At 40.5% G+C, this 17,672-nt stretch overlaps 1 protein-coding gene across 8 annotated transcripts in view; it reads right to left on the bottom strand.

Moving 5' to 3' along the window:
* The window catches only part of RBMS3 (RNA binding motif single stranded interacting protein 3), a 728,945-nt gene that overhangs the window by 145,199 nt on the left and 566,074 nt on the right, over positions 1-17,672 (bottom strand). For all 8 annotated transcript variants that reach the window (XM_075083285.1, XM_075083286.1, XM_075083287.1 and 5 more), the window contains 2 exons: positions 12,273-12,430; positions 1,568-1,647 (listed from right to left, as the gene is read on the bottom strand). In XM_075083285.1, coding sequence (XP_074939386.1) covers positions 1,568-1,647; positions 12,273-12,430 — 238 coding nt within the window. The remainder of the gene's footprint in view (positions 1-1,567; positions 1,648-12,272; positions 12,431-17,672) is intronic.

The following is a 17,672-nucleotide window of genomic DNA, read 5'->3' as shown; positions in this document are numbered from 1 at the left end:
AGACTCCTATTTGGGTGTCCCACATTGTTCATGTTGAACACCCCCTATATTCCTGACTAATTTAAAAGTTTTTTGTTGTTGTTGTTGTTTTTTTAAACAGAAAATTATTTTCAACTACTAGCCTTCATTTCATGTAGCCTCTTTGTCTCAAGCAGGTACTGTAAGAATATTCTGCTTTACTTCTGGCTCAAAAGATGTGTCATCTCTGAGACAACTGGGAATGTGACCGTGGAGCACACAGGGTTATAATGACGAAACTGCACTTACTGGTTCCTTGCTATTCACACTCTTTCCATTGGGTGTTGCTATGATATTAAATAGATTACTACTTGGACTCAATGTATGCAAACAGAAAGACATGCCAAAGGTTTAAGGTCTCTGCCTATGTTGTTTTGCCCATTGTTCTACGCAGCCCTTGCCCGTTGTACTTCAAAAAGTTGATGTTGTACTTCACCAGTGTGTGTTGAGAAAAATTGTCAGTGACTACTTTTGAAAAAGAAATCCATAAAATGGAGTCTTCCAGCTTGTACTAAAAGTTTTATACTCTTTCATGAAGGTGATCTGACTAAAATTTATGTGTACACTGCAGCATTCAATTACTGTACACAGTAGCTGTGCAGATGGCTCTCTTTTAATTAGAGTATTTAGTGCATCTTCTGCATAAAGAACCAGGCAATGAATAAGGATGAATTTAATGAAAGTAACCAAAAAAGGAGATAGTTTAATGGAAGTTAAAAAGAAAGAAAAGAAAAAGAGAATAACTTAGACACAATTCTTGCAAGGATTTCCTGCTCATTGAAGGTAGCTCTTTAGACTACCTGAGGGAGAAATCTCTGCAGATTTGTGGCCTCAGGGAGGTCTTGTCAAGCACTAAGGATCAGGCAACTGATCACTAAACTTTGCACAGCCGATGACCACATAGATCACAGCTGAAGATTTCAAAAGCAAGATACTCGCTGGAACTGGGCTTTCAATGTGGCACAGGCACACCACTGAATGTATTCCATGGGTGTCATCAGAAAATGGTGGGATTACGTTAAGTTACGGCAAGTACAAATGGTATAAATCACACTACATTTTAAATACCCTCAGTATTAACAGCTGCTGCTGTTAATACTAGTAACACTAATTACACTATCTAGTAACTGTAAAGAATACTAAGCTATTACAACCTGAACTCCCAGTTATTTTTTAACCTACAATGCTGTTGCTGATCTAGTTATATTCCTTGGCTGTTAGAAAAGCACTGGCATTTACTTATGTGGCCTTTGCCCTAACCAGAAAAAATTACACACAATATATGCATTAAAAAGGAAAAAACTGCAGTAAGACAGCATGATTTTTATACGAACTTAAATTCTCTACTGTCAAACATAAGTGCTTGAATAATACTAACCTGAGCAAGGAAAAAGTTGTTACAGGGCATAAATGATAGGCTTCAACCAGGGAAGGTGCACGCCCTCTTAGCAGGGCCGGTAATACAAGCCACTCTCAACAGAAATTCCAGCATTTCTGTATTCTAAACTCTTCAGTGAATTTTAAATTTTGTAATTATGGCTAAACTTACCTGGTAGTCCGGGTGGGGTTTTCAGATATTTGCCATTAAAATGTTGAATTACTACTTCACATTTTTCTGTAGACTCCATTCTGGAAAAGAGAAGAGGGTGGGATGGGGGAAAAGGCAATGCATGTTACTAGGCTGTTATGAAAATGCTCAGTCAGCAAAAACAAAAAGCAAAAGGATAAAAAAGGAGAAGCACAGATGCTGAGAGAAATCTTCAAAGACGTTCTTGCTGATTTCTGCAGAGAAACTGGTTGAGCTCATTATGGTACGGTGTGGCTTGCAGGGAGGACCTGCCACCCTCAAAGCCTGCAGCTGCGCTCCCGGCTGTGTGTAGGCTGCAGCAGTGTCAATGAACAGTCCCCTTTTGGCTCCGGGGATCACCCTGAACAAGGACATTCTTTATGCTCTCACATGCTGCTTGGAAAGGCAAAGGATGGGTTTCTAGGTTCCTTGTGCACCCAAAATAACTTCAAATGGCATGAAAAAAAAACCATACAGGATTTGGATAAGAACCCAGAGAAACAGCGATGATTATTAAGGATTACAATGTTAAAAAAAAAACCTGCATAGACAGATTGTATAGCAAAACCAAAGACAATGCATATATACCTATTACAGCTTAAAGCCAAATTGTGGGAGAAGACAGTAATTTACATGTAATACTGGTAGGTGAAATGCCTTAATATTCTTCTCATATGACCTCAAGCTAACTTTAAGCATTGAGACATGAACTGGTACATATATTATTGAAGGAACTGTAAAGAAGACAAAGCTACTAGTCAAATCCCATATCATGGTTATACCACATCTGGGAATTCACCGTTCTTTCAAGTCTTGTAAATCAACTGCACGCTAGTCTAGAGAACAGTTGACTTTGCTACAGAGTGAGTACAGAAACTTCGAAGAGAGGAAAGAGAGAAATGGAAAGCTAATAAGCAAGCAAAAAGAAAAATCGCACTGTTTGTTTTTCTCAGAAAAATTGTGTTTTAAAACCATGTTCAATGCTCCTTCAATACACCAGTGCTTACCTCCAGGTACCCTCCACAAAATAACTCCACTGACATAAATATTACTTACTTCTCACCAGTCTGGATCTTTTAAAAGGAATTTATCTACCACCCTTCCTGTCACACGGTTTTGGGAAAGAGTAACATGCATTCCATGTGGCTCACATAGAGTCTGGAGAAGCAGTTTATCTCCTGGGGCACAAGTTTGCCAGAGTTTAAAGACAACCCCACCATCACCACAAAAAAAAAAAAAAAAAGAAAAAGAAAAGGAAAAAAAACCTCCAAACCCTGATTGCCTGATTAATTCTCTGTGCATGTCGAAGTCTTTTATCAGTTTGTTTCAGGTAAAATAATTTAAAATTGTTCCTTCCAGGCTGTATCACTGCAATTCATGTGGGCTGGGCCATTTCTACAAGCACAAAGACAGCAACTTAGATTGTTCACTTTGGCTTCATTCAGATTTAACTAAGCGAATGTCTGCACTGAGCCTTTAGAGACTCTTGTCTCTGAAAGAATAAATGCAATAAAAGTCTGTTTTCTGTAGCTGCAGGCGCTTAGTGTCAAACCATGTTATGTTGCACCACACAGCAGTGACAATTTCATTTTAATACATGGGGTACATTTTAACAAGCCAAAGCAGTTCCTGCAAAGAATGCAATATATAAGCTGCCAAGTGAAAGAGACTCAGTGCACTTCATGCATTTTATGTGGGAAGAGAATAAAAGTGAAACCCACAGTGTTCTGGGATAAAAAGGCCATCATTCGAATAGCACTCTGAAAAAGAATGTGCACATTTTCTTCTCAAGTTTCACAATTAACGGCTCTCAAATGCCATTGCTAGCTATCTGTAATCTGGCACACGCTTCGCTTGAAACCGACACTGGCATTATCGACTCAGTTTGAAAAGGCAGCACAATAGACAAAGCCATCTATACGTGTTCCCTTCAGATGTGTTGCTGAGTTACAACTGCATCCATTCCTCATCTTCCCTACCTGAGTCCCCACGTGCTTTCTGCAACGTGTGCCTGTGGGGTAGACCATCCTCCCAGCCATGCCGAGGCAGGCCCAGCAGCCACTAACTAATCAGACCTGCATCTATCCCCGGGCACATAGGTATGAATTATCATTTCACTTGTCCACAATACCTGTTTTTTTAGAAATAACCCTTTCAAATTGTGTTCTTCAGGCTGGTTAGCTTACAGACTGACTGAGAATTAGGGTTACAGAGCAACCAGATATATTACTAAAATTGTCTGATACTTGCCACCACAAGACCCCGGTTTTAGTTTAGTTAAAAATCTGATCAACTTTGACCACTTGGGTGGCAATTCCTATGGTGAGCGCCTATCCATAAGCTGAACCTATCTGCAAACATCAATTCCAACATTCCTCTTTCTCTTCCTATTTGTTTTAGCCACAAAGACTAGCCATACCCGGGAAGAGGCCCAATAATAATATACTTTTCTTAGGTCCACGCTAATAAATTCTACCTGCTTTTTCTCCAAAAAGCTGTGGCATTCCTCTATTGTAAAATGGGTTTGGAAACTCAGGGGAGATGGACAAAATATATTTTTTGTCATTAATTTGTTCTTTTCATCTGAGACAGAAATATTTCAAAATGTTGGTTGAGACTGGTTTTAATAAAAATATAATTAACAGAAATGTTATATGCTAAAAGTTTGCCTCTAGGGGACAGGTTTTCTACAAAAGAATGTCATCGGAGCACAGGTAAACTTGGGGGAAGAGCACTCAAATCCATTTTATTAGTGTTGGGCTGTTTTTCATAATTGATAGAATAAAAAATGTGGCAAATTATAATATTCCGGAGAAAAGAGAAAGATCTTAGATGCTTCAAAACCTTAAGTTGAAATATATAGATATTCAACTCTCCTGCTGCAAACAGGAGAACATCAGCTTCACATGGTAATAGAGATTTGCTTCTGATCAGATCATTCACGAAGTATCATTTTCAAATTCCCTTGAACAGTATGTTTTTGGTGCTTTTCCTAAGAGAATCTTAGATAATAGTTCCTGTTTAAATACAATTTGGAGGTAACTAAAATACATCTGAGTATTATTTTGAGCCAGGAAAAACAAAAATTATCAAAGCCATAGGCCAGATTCTTATGATATTTTAAAAGGTACCGTAACAGAAATAGCATAGTCCAGCAGGAGTAGGGAAGTGATCGTGCCCCTGTACTCGGTGCTGGTGAGGCCACACCTCAAATACTGTGTTCAGTTTTGGGCCCCTCAGTACAAGAAAGACTTTGAGGTTCTGGAGGGTGTCCAGAGAAGGGCAATGAAGCTGGTGAAGGGTCTGGAGAACAAGTCTTGTGAGGAGAGGTTGAGGGAACTGGGGTTGTTTAGTGAGGAGAAGAGGAGGCTGAGGGGAGACCTTATCACCCTCTACAACTACCGGAGAGGAGGTTGTAGCGAGGTGGGTGTTGGTCTCTTCTCCCAAGTAGCAAGGAAATGAATTAGAGAAAATGGCCTCAAGTTGCACCAGGGGAGGTTTATATTGGATATTAGCAAAAATTTCTTCACCAGAAGGGTTGTCAAGCATTGGACCAGGGTGCCCAGGGAAGTGGTTGAGTCACCACCCCTTGAGACATTTAAACAACGTGTAGATATGGCGCTTAGGGACATGGTGTTGGGTTGGACTTGGCAGTGTTAGGTTAACGGTTGGACTTGATAATGCTAAAGGTCTTTTCCAACCTAAATGATTCTATGATTATAGGTAATGATCTAAAACAAAGAAACTAACGTAACTATGAGAATTTATTTTCACCTGTGCCTATACATCTCCAGGTTCTGGAAACTAAGTTATAAAGTTCCCAAACAAAGTATGAGTAACTAGACTGTCTATATTCTATCCAATTGGAAAATAAGTTAATTTTAAAAAATCTGAAAAGGAAGACTTTTTTTTTCCTACCCATAGTTTGCAAATTTAAGATATTTCAATATGATTAGTAAAAGAACAAAAAATTGTGGGTGCTTAAGCAAGTATCACAACCAAATAATTTGACGTTCATGTCTTGCTATTAAACATTTATTTTAGATCATTTAAAAAAATGTGTATTAGTCTCTCCACAGACCATAGTGGCTCCAAAGTAGTCATTATGTGTTGTTATAAGTAATAGGGAACATTTACCATGAAAAAAAAAAGGAAAAGGAATTTATTTTAAAGCTAAAGCACTTACACATGCTTATTATAAAGATTGATGCAGTGTCAAGAAACAACTTAATAAAATTTATATACAAGGACTAATATGATGATTACATAATTATTACATGAGAAATATTCAGTACCTTGTAATTACCAGTTAGTGGTAAAATGTGGGTTTGGTTTACATATACCCTATAGTCACTATGCTTAATAATAATAATGTAAATGAGAATTGGGACTGTATTTTTTAATATCCAGAGTAAATATTGAAATATTAAATTGTTCCTACCATATTAAGTAAGAATACTGTTGTTTTCTTATATTTAGAAGAGCTAGAACAATAAATGTTGGGGGAAAAATCTTTCTTTACTATTTAAAGCATTTTGCAAAGATGGAAGTAGGTAGGTAGTAGCAATATGATACAGAGGAGGAGTCCAAAGAACTGAGGCCATTGTTAGAATGCACACCGAAGTTGTGACAAGAACCAGACAAATTTGAAAGAGAAATTAGGCAGAAACATTTAACTGCAAGCAAGTAGAAAAGCAGTAGCTTTTTTTTTTTTTTCTTCCCTGGCTGATGTCTTCAAATCACTTCTGAAAGTTGTATTTTAGTAAAAGACAAGTATTATCTCAATATTAGATAACCGGCATACTTCAACCGCTTGTGAAATGAAAGAGGTCAGAGAAGATGATCTTCAGGTCTTAAATACTGTAAAGCTACAAGATAGGTTTGATAAGTATGAGGTTTCTTAGCACCTCTTTATATTCTACTCTCCATCCTTCTATAGCAACATGTTCAGTAATTTCTTTAATTTATTTTGCTAATTTAATTCCAAGCATTCTAAGACCCTGATACATCTGCAACCTGTGATTTTCTTCTCTCTTGTAACTGAGAAAGGTTGCACTAGATGATCCCTGAGGTCCCTTCCAACCTATGACTCTGTGACTTAGGTATCTTATGTCCCCTGCTTTTCAGCTGCTAAGAGTTTGCTTCAAGATGTTTGTGCTTTTTGGTTTGAATTGATTTTATGCTGGAAAAACTGTTTCCTTTGTCATTTACAGCCTAGGAAGAGATACTAATTTTGACAAGTTCTCCTCATGCTCATAAATTATATCTTTTCCCAGCACGTCTTGCCTGTATATTCTTCATGTTCAGTCCTGTTTGCATGAACAACAGGAGGCTGTTTACTATCTCTGATGAATATACAAAATCTGCAGAAGCCAATCCAGTGAGGACAGGATAGGCTCTTCTTCTCTGGGGATATGGTCCATACTATACCTCGCAGCATGACCCATTATGCCAAGGTGACTGTTTTGAGCTGCCTGAGTATCTCTGCACAGAGCTACAGTGCTCTCCATAGAGAAACCTTTCTGTTTCAGAAGAAATCCAATATAACTAAATGACACCTATGTTATCCTGAAAAACCCTGAAAGACGCACAGCTTCTTTTGAGGAAAAGAACATACAATTTAGAGGCCTGGCACTCTCGTTTTGCTGCAATGGAAACTGGAGCACATCCATGTCTACTGAAATCCATGCAAAAGTTCTATAAATAGAATAATGATCCTGTAAGGGCTCAAAATCTTGTATCCCATTTTCTGTTGCTCCCTTTCAGTTTCTGAGTTGAATACTGTTTCCAAAGACTAAATTTAAGACATATAAAGCACAGACAAGCAGGAGATAAGTTTAATAAAAAACATACGCAGGCAGAGAAAAGCATCCCATTGAAAGCTCTTCCAGAAGAACAAGGCAGGGAACATACAAGGACAAAGCCCAAACTCCCAACAACAAAATGGGTAAATGTCCCACTATAGAGACCCCAGCTCTGTCACAAAGGGATGGAAGTATCTCCTCCTATATCCTCTTGCTCCGAGATGACAGAGGCAGCTAATTGAGAATGTCTTGACTTTGGTCATTTTCTGGGAACAGCATCATAACATTCTTTTATGACAGTTTGTGTTGGACAAATTTTCTCATGTTACTGGAAAAGAATAGTATGAACACACAGTCATTTCCACCTAGACCCAGGCTGATTTATGCTACTGTCTTCACAGTCTCAGGTTAAGTATTATACTGGTGCCCGCCAGCGGTGCAATACTTGACTGTCTGACTGTCAGCATTTCCATCATAAATTTCTGTTTTCAGAGGCTTATGACTTTGTTGTAAAATGTCGCTCAGGGGTTGAATCTTGCAAGGTCGTTTTAAGTTACAAGAGAGCAAACAAAATAAAAAAGTTAGTGGTTTCTAACTCTTTCTTTGCACTTTATCATTTAAAAGGACCTATAAAATGCTTGCTCCACTGTTCAGCTGAGTATGGTACAAGTATGTATGGTATTATTAATGTTACTATCTCTGTAGGGAGGACACTTAAATAATACTTGAATGGTATTTTACTGTGGGGTTACAAAATGCAATTTTTGCCTCATTGATTCAGTGGTATCAGTAAGCCCCTCCCCACGGTATATCTCAATGCCTCCTTGCCCCCTTTGCCATGTCCCAAGGAGTTCTTCAATTAAAGTCACAGTACCTCAGGCTTGGATTATGAAAATTGCTCAGCCAAATTACCCAATGGTTCCTAACTTTCCTTGTTCCTCCCTCTTCACCTTTAAGGTCTTCATATCCATTTTCATGTTATGGAGTCCCACTGATATTTCTCCCGGGATCCTGCCCCACCTGTCCCTCTCTGGAGTTCGCTCCTCCCTGAAAGTGCAGCTCCACGCCTGGCAATTTTCTTAGGGATGTCCCGAGTCTACCAAAATTTGGTCCAGGTTGCAATGCCAGATGGAAATGTGAAGGTCTCGGAGATACATTCTTCCACAGACCTCCCCAGCACCCTGTAGTGATGCTGTAAGCCCCTTCCAGGGAAGCCTTTCAAGGGAAATTTATCACCACAGGCACTGGAATATTTTACAGATATCACACAAAGTCTTTGGGGCACTTTTGGGATTTCCAGTTTCATCTGAGATATCCAATTATAAAGTGATTTCCTGTGTAAGGTGTCGGATGTGACAGATCATTCTTCTGACTGAAAGTAGGAATGATCCTCATAATATCTAAGCCTGCACTATCGTCCCAGATGATGGATTTGTTCAAGCTAAATTTATAGCACCTTTTCAACTGCCTTCAATTAAACCCTTGAATAAGGAAGAACCAAGCATTTCCCCTCTTCACAAATGCATCCTTAAACTCCCTGGACGTTCTCTATTTCCTGGTGCTGCTGACACTTCTGCCTCCAAAGTAGCATCATCACTGATCCTCTAAAATCTCCCTCTAAATATTCTCCCTTTCATTCAGTAAAACAGCACCACTACTTTGGCTCCACTTTGATTGTTACTTCTTTATCTTCTCCCACCTTAACATCTGGAACTCACCCTTTATGGGCCTATGGAAAGCCAGGTCTTCCAGCACACACAGTTACCTCCTCATAAGTGACAACACATCTTCAGGATGAAGTTAAATACCTCCCTCCATGCTCTCAGTACCTTCTCCTATACACTAATTCCAGCCTCCCTCACTTACTTCTCACTTACTCATTACCTCTGATCTGCTTTTTACTCTCACCGACAACATTGGTAATGTCTTGTTTGCAAAACTCAAATCATAAGAGATCAGCTTTAAAATTATCAGTCAAAAAAAGTCTTCAAATGCTGTTTCTGTGGCTTTTTTTTTTCCTTTGCTCCTTTTTTTTTTTTGGATGATGAAGTACTATGCTTTTGTTTTAAGCTCTGAGGAATCCATTTACACTTTTAAAAATGAAAGATCAGATGCTGAAGTCGTTTATACGACTCTCAGAGACAGGAATTTAAGAGAAACACCTACAATTTTAAGCCTTTGGACGAAATCCTGCGTGAGGGCAACACTGCGTCATTCTGTCTTTCGACACGCAGTCTTACGACAGACTGAACTTAAAGCTTCTCATCCGCACTGCCTCCTTTTTCCAATTCCTTACTGCTAGTAAGTATTTCTTCCCCCTCCTCCTTCTCCTAATTTCTCTCCCTGCTATACGATAGGCTGTGTTTAGTCCCAGCTTCTGCTTGCCGGTGTCAGCAGAAACCCACGCTGCCAAATGACAAGAGCAATGTGAGCCCTGCAGAATGCCAGCTCCCACAGAGAGCCTGGAGCCAGGTAGCACCAGCTTTGAAGTACAAAGCACAGGCAAGGGGCAAGGGGCAAGGCAGAGGCCGGTGGCCAGAGGTTACAGCAATTCCCTTTCAACTGCATGGACTTCTGTAGAGCCACAGTCCGAGTCTAAAGCTTCCCTTCTCTGGCCCCTTGCTCATAACTCTCCTCCCCAAAATCTCCTGTGGGGCGTACCTAGGCACAGTTGGGTTCAAGCCACAGTGAAATACTCTGGAAAGTTTTGGGAAAATCTGTTCAGTTGCTTTTGAGGGATGCAAACGAGAGGAAATACTTTCACAGCTTAAAAAAGAGAGCTAGCTTTTTATGTGCATATTTGAAAAGATGCTGAACTTTAATGTGGACAGATATTACTCAGATAATTTTGATCCAAGAACATTTGAAGTTATCCAGGTTATAAGTTTTTAAGTAGCCGTACTGTGAAACCACTAATCATACCCATTTAGGAGAAAAATTTGACAATAGCTGTCCACTGTAAGTCTTTACTTCCGACTCCTTTTTGAATATACTTATTTTGAAACCGACCATTCACATAATTGGGCAGAATCAGAAAGTGATTTTTAATCATCATAGTGTTTAATTAATAACTTTGAAACATAAAATTTCGAAACTGCTGGATGCTGCATCATTTTACTGTATGCAAAGTTAACTTTTTCTCCTGTATTACTGTGGCTCGGTTAAGAGCTATGCTAAACAGCACGGGGCATCTCTACAAGCAGGCAAGATATACTGCAATAAAAGGCTCCAGGTCAGAATGTATAATAGCCAGGATCACCACACGGGTTGCTGATGTGAACTTCTGAAATCTTATCTGGACTGAAATACAGCTGCCATCCCTTAACTGGATGGTATTTATACCCACTCAGTGTACGCTCACACTTTAGGTAAACTAAAACGAATCCTCCATCACTACAAGTAAAGCTAAACAAACTCATCTATTTGGATAGACATGCAGGAAGAAGATACCACTTTATTACAAAAAGAAGGTCAGGTGGCCAGGTAATTAAAGCCTGTACTGATAATTCTGCAAAGACAAGAGTCATCATTCAACTACGGTTCTAAATTCCTGGATTAACTCTGGCCTCATGCAAGTCAATTGGAGATCTGCTGTAGCCTTTGACAGAGCAAACATTTTACCCCTCTGTCGTTTGCATGGTGAGTGCGCAACCTTCATGTTACATTACTAAAGGTTTCTTGAAATATATTACATATATACATTTCCACAACCAAAGACAATTTTTAAAAATGCAAGTTTATCTGTGAGTTACACTAAACTATATTTAGTGGGCTAGAAAAAATCATGTTATTATCCGCAAGAATGCATAAGGAGTAGTGTGTCATCTTTCAGCATAAATGTTTTGCCTCCTTCCATTTGAATTCAGACAACATTATCTTAACATTCTTGGTGCACGATGATCTTTCACATCAAGGACAAAGGTAACACTATAATGTCACTTATCTTGCAAGCTACCTTTTTATCATACAGCACCCCATTTTACTCAGTGGTGTTATGACACTAACAGAAGTGCCATGATATACCATGATATGGTGCATTTCAAAGAAATCCGCAAGATGACGATGTCATTTCGCCTCCTCTACAAAGTACAATGTTATGAATATTCTGTAGAAACAATGACTTGGGATTTTTTTCCTTTTCTTTTGAAGCAGAAGACTGATTTACAGCACAATTGCAAATTTCTCTTCTTATTTGCTTTTCCAATACCTTTCTATATATAGCTCTCTATTCATTGGCTTTTCAAAAGAAAACTATTTGATTTAAGAATGTTCCAAGCTGAAGAGAATTTATGTAAATATTCCCTGACAGTAAACATGGAAACTTGTCTATCTGTACTGACAATGAACTACATGGTAATAATATGTTGCCCATTCTGTCTAAAGTATCTGACTACTCCGAAAGGGCTTGTTATATGCAAATATTTCTTCTCAAGCTCTTCTCACAGGCTTGAGTTCCCTGCAGCTTTCAAGGAAGCCACGTTTCTTCAGTTGCAGTTCCTCCCCTTTGCTCTTCCAACTGCTAAATTTACTTTTTCCTGTTGCAAAATCTTTGCTAAACATTTAAATGGTTTCTTCCCCAGGTGTGTGCTTTTGGCTGTAGGACACTTATTATTAGCCAGGCTTGACAGTGCATGGATAGCTCACTGTTTCTAGCAGTATTTATTTACATATACATACATGCAATGAACTACTTTTTAGAGCAATGAAACGAACTGCCTTCTGTATTGGTATTCTTCAGCTTGGTGGAAAGAACAGACACACAATCTGATGAAGGTGCTGCTAGCCATTTTCCATCGCTATGAGGCTTCAGAGTTATGTAATAGACACTTGCAAAGAACCAAAGCTAGAAGTGTGCCCAAATCAAAAAAGAGTAAAGGCTTCACCTGGCAAAGCCGACTCCTCTGCTGACTCCATTAGCATCTCTTAATATTCTGGTGGAAATGACATGTCCAAAGGGTTTCAGCATATTCTCCAGTTCCTGCTCATCCATGGAAACGGGTAAATTTGAGATGTATAGATTTGTGGGATCTTGCTCTTGTTGCTATGACAAAATAAGAGAAATATCCTCAGTTAGGCTTAGCACAACAGAATAGCTCATGGCTCATACAACAAGAGATACTCAAAATAGGACCAAGCCAAGAATTTATAACTGCATTAGAAGCAAAGCTGGGCAATCTGTTCACGATGACAACATATTTGCCAAATTTCTGCAAACTCTCATGTATGTGCTTAATTCCGTACGTGACTGCTTTTACTGAACTCGGTAACAGTACTCATTTATAGAAAATTACTCTCATGCACGAGTGTTTTGGGTTTGTCTTCTAATTTAGCAAACAGATTGTGAAGAAAACATGATTTCCACAAATGTGCTCACTGTTAACATAAACAAAGAAAGAAAACTCAACACATGTTTTAAGCAGATGTGCTTTTCAGCCTGCAGACTTCCCATTCAACCTGTTCATCATGAGCAAGGTTGGTTGAAAACACAGAACACTTTCCATAGTATCTTTTTTTCATTTTCCCCATCAGAAATGTCTTGGCTGAGAACACGCAACAAGGGTTAACTGGGCAGGGGTAGTTCTGCAGTTCAGTCTAAGGTCCTGGTGAGATAGGTCACATGTTTATTCTCAGACTGAATTAAAATATCTTATAAAATATAGCTTGCAGTATGAATAATTGAGAAAACAAATTTGAAGACAGCTTCCTCATTCTTTTTCAGATTTTTAGGCTAAACTTTCCATTTTGGCAACCATTCCAATTTCTATTCTTGCTTGTCGATCTACTGCGAAGAAACATGAAAGAGGCATAGATGCCACATGTAAAATAAGCGTATTAAAGCAGTAAATAAAACCATGTCTACAGACAACAAGGTCTTGATTACATTAAATCAATTTAGTTAAGTCTCTGCAAATTTTCATGGCTCTGGTTCCATTTTCATTTATATGAGCTTTACATAATACCTGATCACCTGTCAGTACAAGCCTGACTGGAATCAGGCGAGACTACATAATTTTAGCTAATGCTTAACAACCAAAAATATAAGATACAATCTTTATGCTGTGCGGTAAGCGAGACAATACTTTACCTGACAAAGCCTTCTGAGACAGATTTTTGGATTCTTTTTTATTACACATTTTAATGGGCAGAATTAATTTGTACTTGTTCAACACTGAGATTTATATGACATCAGTATTATCTTTTTTTTGCTGTGAGGTGTCCTAAAAACCAGATTAATAATTTTGCAGCAGCACCACAACCTTACACTGAAGAAATTACGCACAATCCTGCAGCCATCTGCCCTGGTTTAACTAAACTGGTTTCAAATTACACTCCATTAAAATCAGCACAGATGTGTCTTGTCAAACACAAAGAATCACGTCTTATTTCTAGAAGATGTATGAACACAGGATAGAACCAAGACGTCTGCTCCATCACTACCTTGCATATTCAAGGCCTCGAAAACGGAAGCTGAAATAATTTCATGGGCTGTATTTCACACACCCCATCTTTACAGGGACAAGAATGACTGAACAAAGTCTAGCTTAGCTAACTATCAGAATCAGAAGCCAAAGAAAGTTTTCAGTTTCCCTTACCCAAGGCTCAAGGGAAATTTTAGCCCTTTTGGATGAGGAAAAAAAAAGCTGCAAATGGATACCCCAAAGGGTCCAAAATCAGGAGGCGTGTAATACTGTTTTACTGCATAATTTGGATTCTGACCTAAGAGCTGTGAACACTTGCCTTTGGTCATACTGCTTAATGCCCATTGCATTCTAGCTTTGCATCTTCAGACCTATTACCCCATGAAAAAATACATTACCATGCAGGTTGAACTCCCCATTATTTTACAAAACAGAAATCAAAGAACAAAGTAGGCACATTTTCAAGTTGCTGCTGTCCATAAAAATATGCCCAGTTATTACCACACCTCATAGTAAGGGGCAGAGGAAATGAAAACCACACACACACAAACAGGAAACTTACTGCAAATTGAACTGAAGTTACAAATCCCAAATCTAGAAAAACATTCTTTCCCTTTCCAGTCATCTTTCCCTGCAGTCATCTTCCTTTCTCTGACTTAATTTACATTCATACAGATCTGAAAGCGTGTTCCTCTCCAATAACCAAAAGATATTAGTGAGGGGTCAGAACTGGTACGCTATCGACAATGCAAGGAAAATCATGCAAACAGTCCTGGAGGGAAGGTAGGCAAGAAAAGAGAGGTATACAAGCTTCATGTGACACTTTTAGCTTTTGGAGAAACAATGAAACAAAAACCACAAACATTTTATTTCTTTTAATTTTTTTTGCCACATTTTTCCCCTTTTCTGTGCGCAAACTATTTAAATTGTATTGCTTGTTACTCCCCCTGCCCCCTCTCCCTCCCCAGGCCACAGGAAAAAAGATATAGGAGATTAGGAAGCATCTTCATTGTTACCAAGTACTTTGAAAATGGGAGCAATGGAGGCAGTTAAAGCAGAGGCATTACAGAAGCAAATCAAAGTAGAACGGTTTGCAATTCCAATAGGCGCGGTTTTTCAGAAATAATCGCATCGTTATGCAACCCTCTACCCATTGATTGGTTAAGGACTTTGCTTAATCAACCAACCAGTGCTCAGGCCCTGACATCCCTTGTCAATACTGAGAAAAAATCCAACAGCCTTATGCAGATGAAATCCCCATAGCCAAAGGACAGCCTAATATGAAAAAAAGCAGAGTTCCACATCAGTAACTGCACAACAGCCTTTGCTTTCACTGAAGCAACTCAGTCCTGCAAAATATTAAAATGTGAACTTTTCCTTTGACTACTCAGTTTTCAAGCTGGGGCAAACAAACAAAATAAGTAAGAACCACAGCCAATGTGTCTCACTTCTGGAGTAGGAACACATAAGCCTTTTAACTGTGTTAGAGATTAAATGTTGTTGTTTTAAATATCCATGAAAAGTTTAGCTACACTCTGAGGATGAATGAAAGACTAGCAGGCCACAGTCACTCTCTCACAAGGATTTACCAAGCCTATCTTTTATCAACATGATAAATAAGAGCTGCAAGCAGAGAGAGACAGATGAGGCCACTCATGCTACCTCCACAACACAACAGTGTTTTCTAGAAAGGAAAAAAAAATCCATGTTATTTTTCCTTACTATACAAATATAACATTTAGAGAAATACCTTTTTCCTTTACAGAGGAATATCACCCCACAGAAGCCGTATCTGACACCAGAAACTGAAACAAGATGAAATGCCTTCCAAGCGATGAAGCCTGGAGCCAAGCAGGCTTTACAGGAGGGGTGTGGAGCCGGGCTGCCGTGCCACCGCACAGCCAGACCCCATGGCCAGCTACCCTCACAAGCCCGTGTTTCTTGGGCTCGGCCCCCACTCCCAGCCTCTGGCACCAGGGCTCCTTGTGATCCTTTTCAGTGGCACAGAGCTCCCCTCTGCAGTGTGGAGGTGCTGACACATGCTCCAAGTTTTCCCTGAGTCTTTTCACCCCAGATTCCCCAAGCTCCTGCATGACATACTCGCTTCCCTAGCCCCAGTGTAACTGCCGAGCTTTTCAGTTTGAAAGGCAGGCGTCCTACTGTTCAAAATGTGCCTATTTGTTGACAAGATGAGCCTAACCAGAACCATAAGTCCAAGCACCCCACAAACTACTAGCCTTTCATAATCCCGACTAGTTGACAGTGAGGTTTCTGCCTTCAGTGAAGGATCACATCCCAAGGCTCCAGGAATGGCGGCGACTGTGGTGTCTGGATCCACACAGTGTGGCCCAGGCCCTCTCTGGTTCATTTAATTCTTTCCATGGCTTTTCACTAGGCGTTAAAAAATGCTACTTACCACCCTGGGATGCTAAACACCCATTTATTACTGTGTCTGGTCCCAAACTGACCAGTCACCAGCAAGAGAGCTGAAAGTAATTTCTGTGGTACTCATGGTCACTTCAGAACTGCATTTTCCTCTTGTGCCCCCAGTATTCTGGACAGAGAGGGGCAGGCAGCAGAAATCCGCGTACCCCCTGCAAACACCTCCAACAGCACTGTGCCTCGGATGCCCCGCAGCCGCTGACTTAGAGCCACTGCAGTGGGGCCGGCAGCCAAGCAGAGCCCCCACTGCCACCTGGGCTTTGCAGTCCCTGTCCTGCTTTCCCCCTCCAGACCACACCAGTGACACCAGGCTTGTCCCACACTGCAGGGAAATGACACGCCTGTAGACACAATCTTCCGAAAGCACAACGGCCTCTCAGGTTTAATTCCCTACTTGTGAGAAGTGCCCCCCAGGGGAACCAAGGCCAGCCGCTGCAGCTGGCTGCCACCCCCGGGGGCTCAGACGAGGAGGAGAGGGCTGACGGGAGCAGCAGAGGGCTAGCTGCAGCGCGGTGGCAAGGCTCCGTTTTTCCCAGACCCCGTGTGCCAACTGCGGCTGCTAATTAATGGGTACAAGACCAGGCCAAGTTGCTGCTTCTTGAAGGGACGGCAGCTGTGGAGCCTGCTGAGTGTGCCAGCTGCAAAAGCATCATGCTCAAGGTATGCAAACTTGCAAGCGCAGTCTCAAGGCACTGTCAAAAGCCTGCTCCTGGCTGTCTTCTCTGAAGTTAATTTCACCCAAGATCTCCCATTTGACAGCCCAAGGAGGATCACATTTTCCAAGTACAGCTTGTGCTTGCAGCGCAACCCCAGCGAAACAGGGGTGAACTCATCCAGTCATCCCCAACCCTCTGAAATCCTGACACAGCCTCACACCCTAGACTGAGCTCATTCTGGGGTCGTGGTCTGTGCCAGTCTACGTGGATATACTGAGTGCCACAGAATGGGCCAACAACAACAACATAAAAAAGAGATTAAGCCAACTGAAGCTCCTCAGGCACGCACAGGGCTTTTTGCAACTCTCTTTGCTCCCACCCCAGCCTGTTTCACCATTATTGTAGCCCAAATACCTCAGTTGCTCTGGCCTGTGGGCTCCAGGGGCATTAGCTACATGCATAAGTTGTAGTTAGGCCATTCTGGTGCGAGGGTGATAGACACTCCCAAACTGGCCAAAACCACAGCTAGGAAGATTTAAAATTGTGAATACTGCAGTAGGGGAAAACGAAGTTTTCAATTAGCTCAGAGAATTTCCAGCATTCAGCAGCAGGCGTCCTGCTGCAAGACCCTGGAGTTCAGCAGTCAGGAGCAGTTGTACTGGGGAAACAGCCAGAAATTTTGTCACTGCCTTTTAGTAAGAACTGGGCCAGTCACTCAGCTCCCAAGGCCTGTGCCAAGAAGACAGAAGAAGATTATAATGCAGAC

Source organism: Phalacrocorax aristotelis, chromosome 2 (genome assembly GCF_949628215.1).
Source record: "Phalacrocorax aristotelis chromosome 2, bGulAri2.1, whole genome shotgun sequence".
Taxonomy (NCBI): Eukaryota; Metazoa; Chordata; class Aves; order Suliformes; family Phalacrocoracidae; genus Phalacrocorax; species Phalacrocorax aristotelis.
Note: the sequence above shows the minus strand (reverse complement) of the source record. Positions and strands in the feature narration are given on the sequence as shown.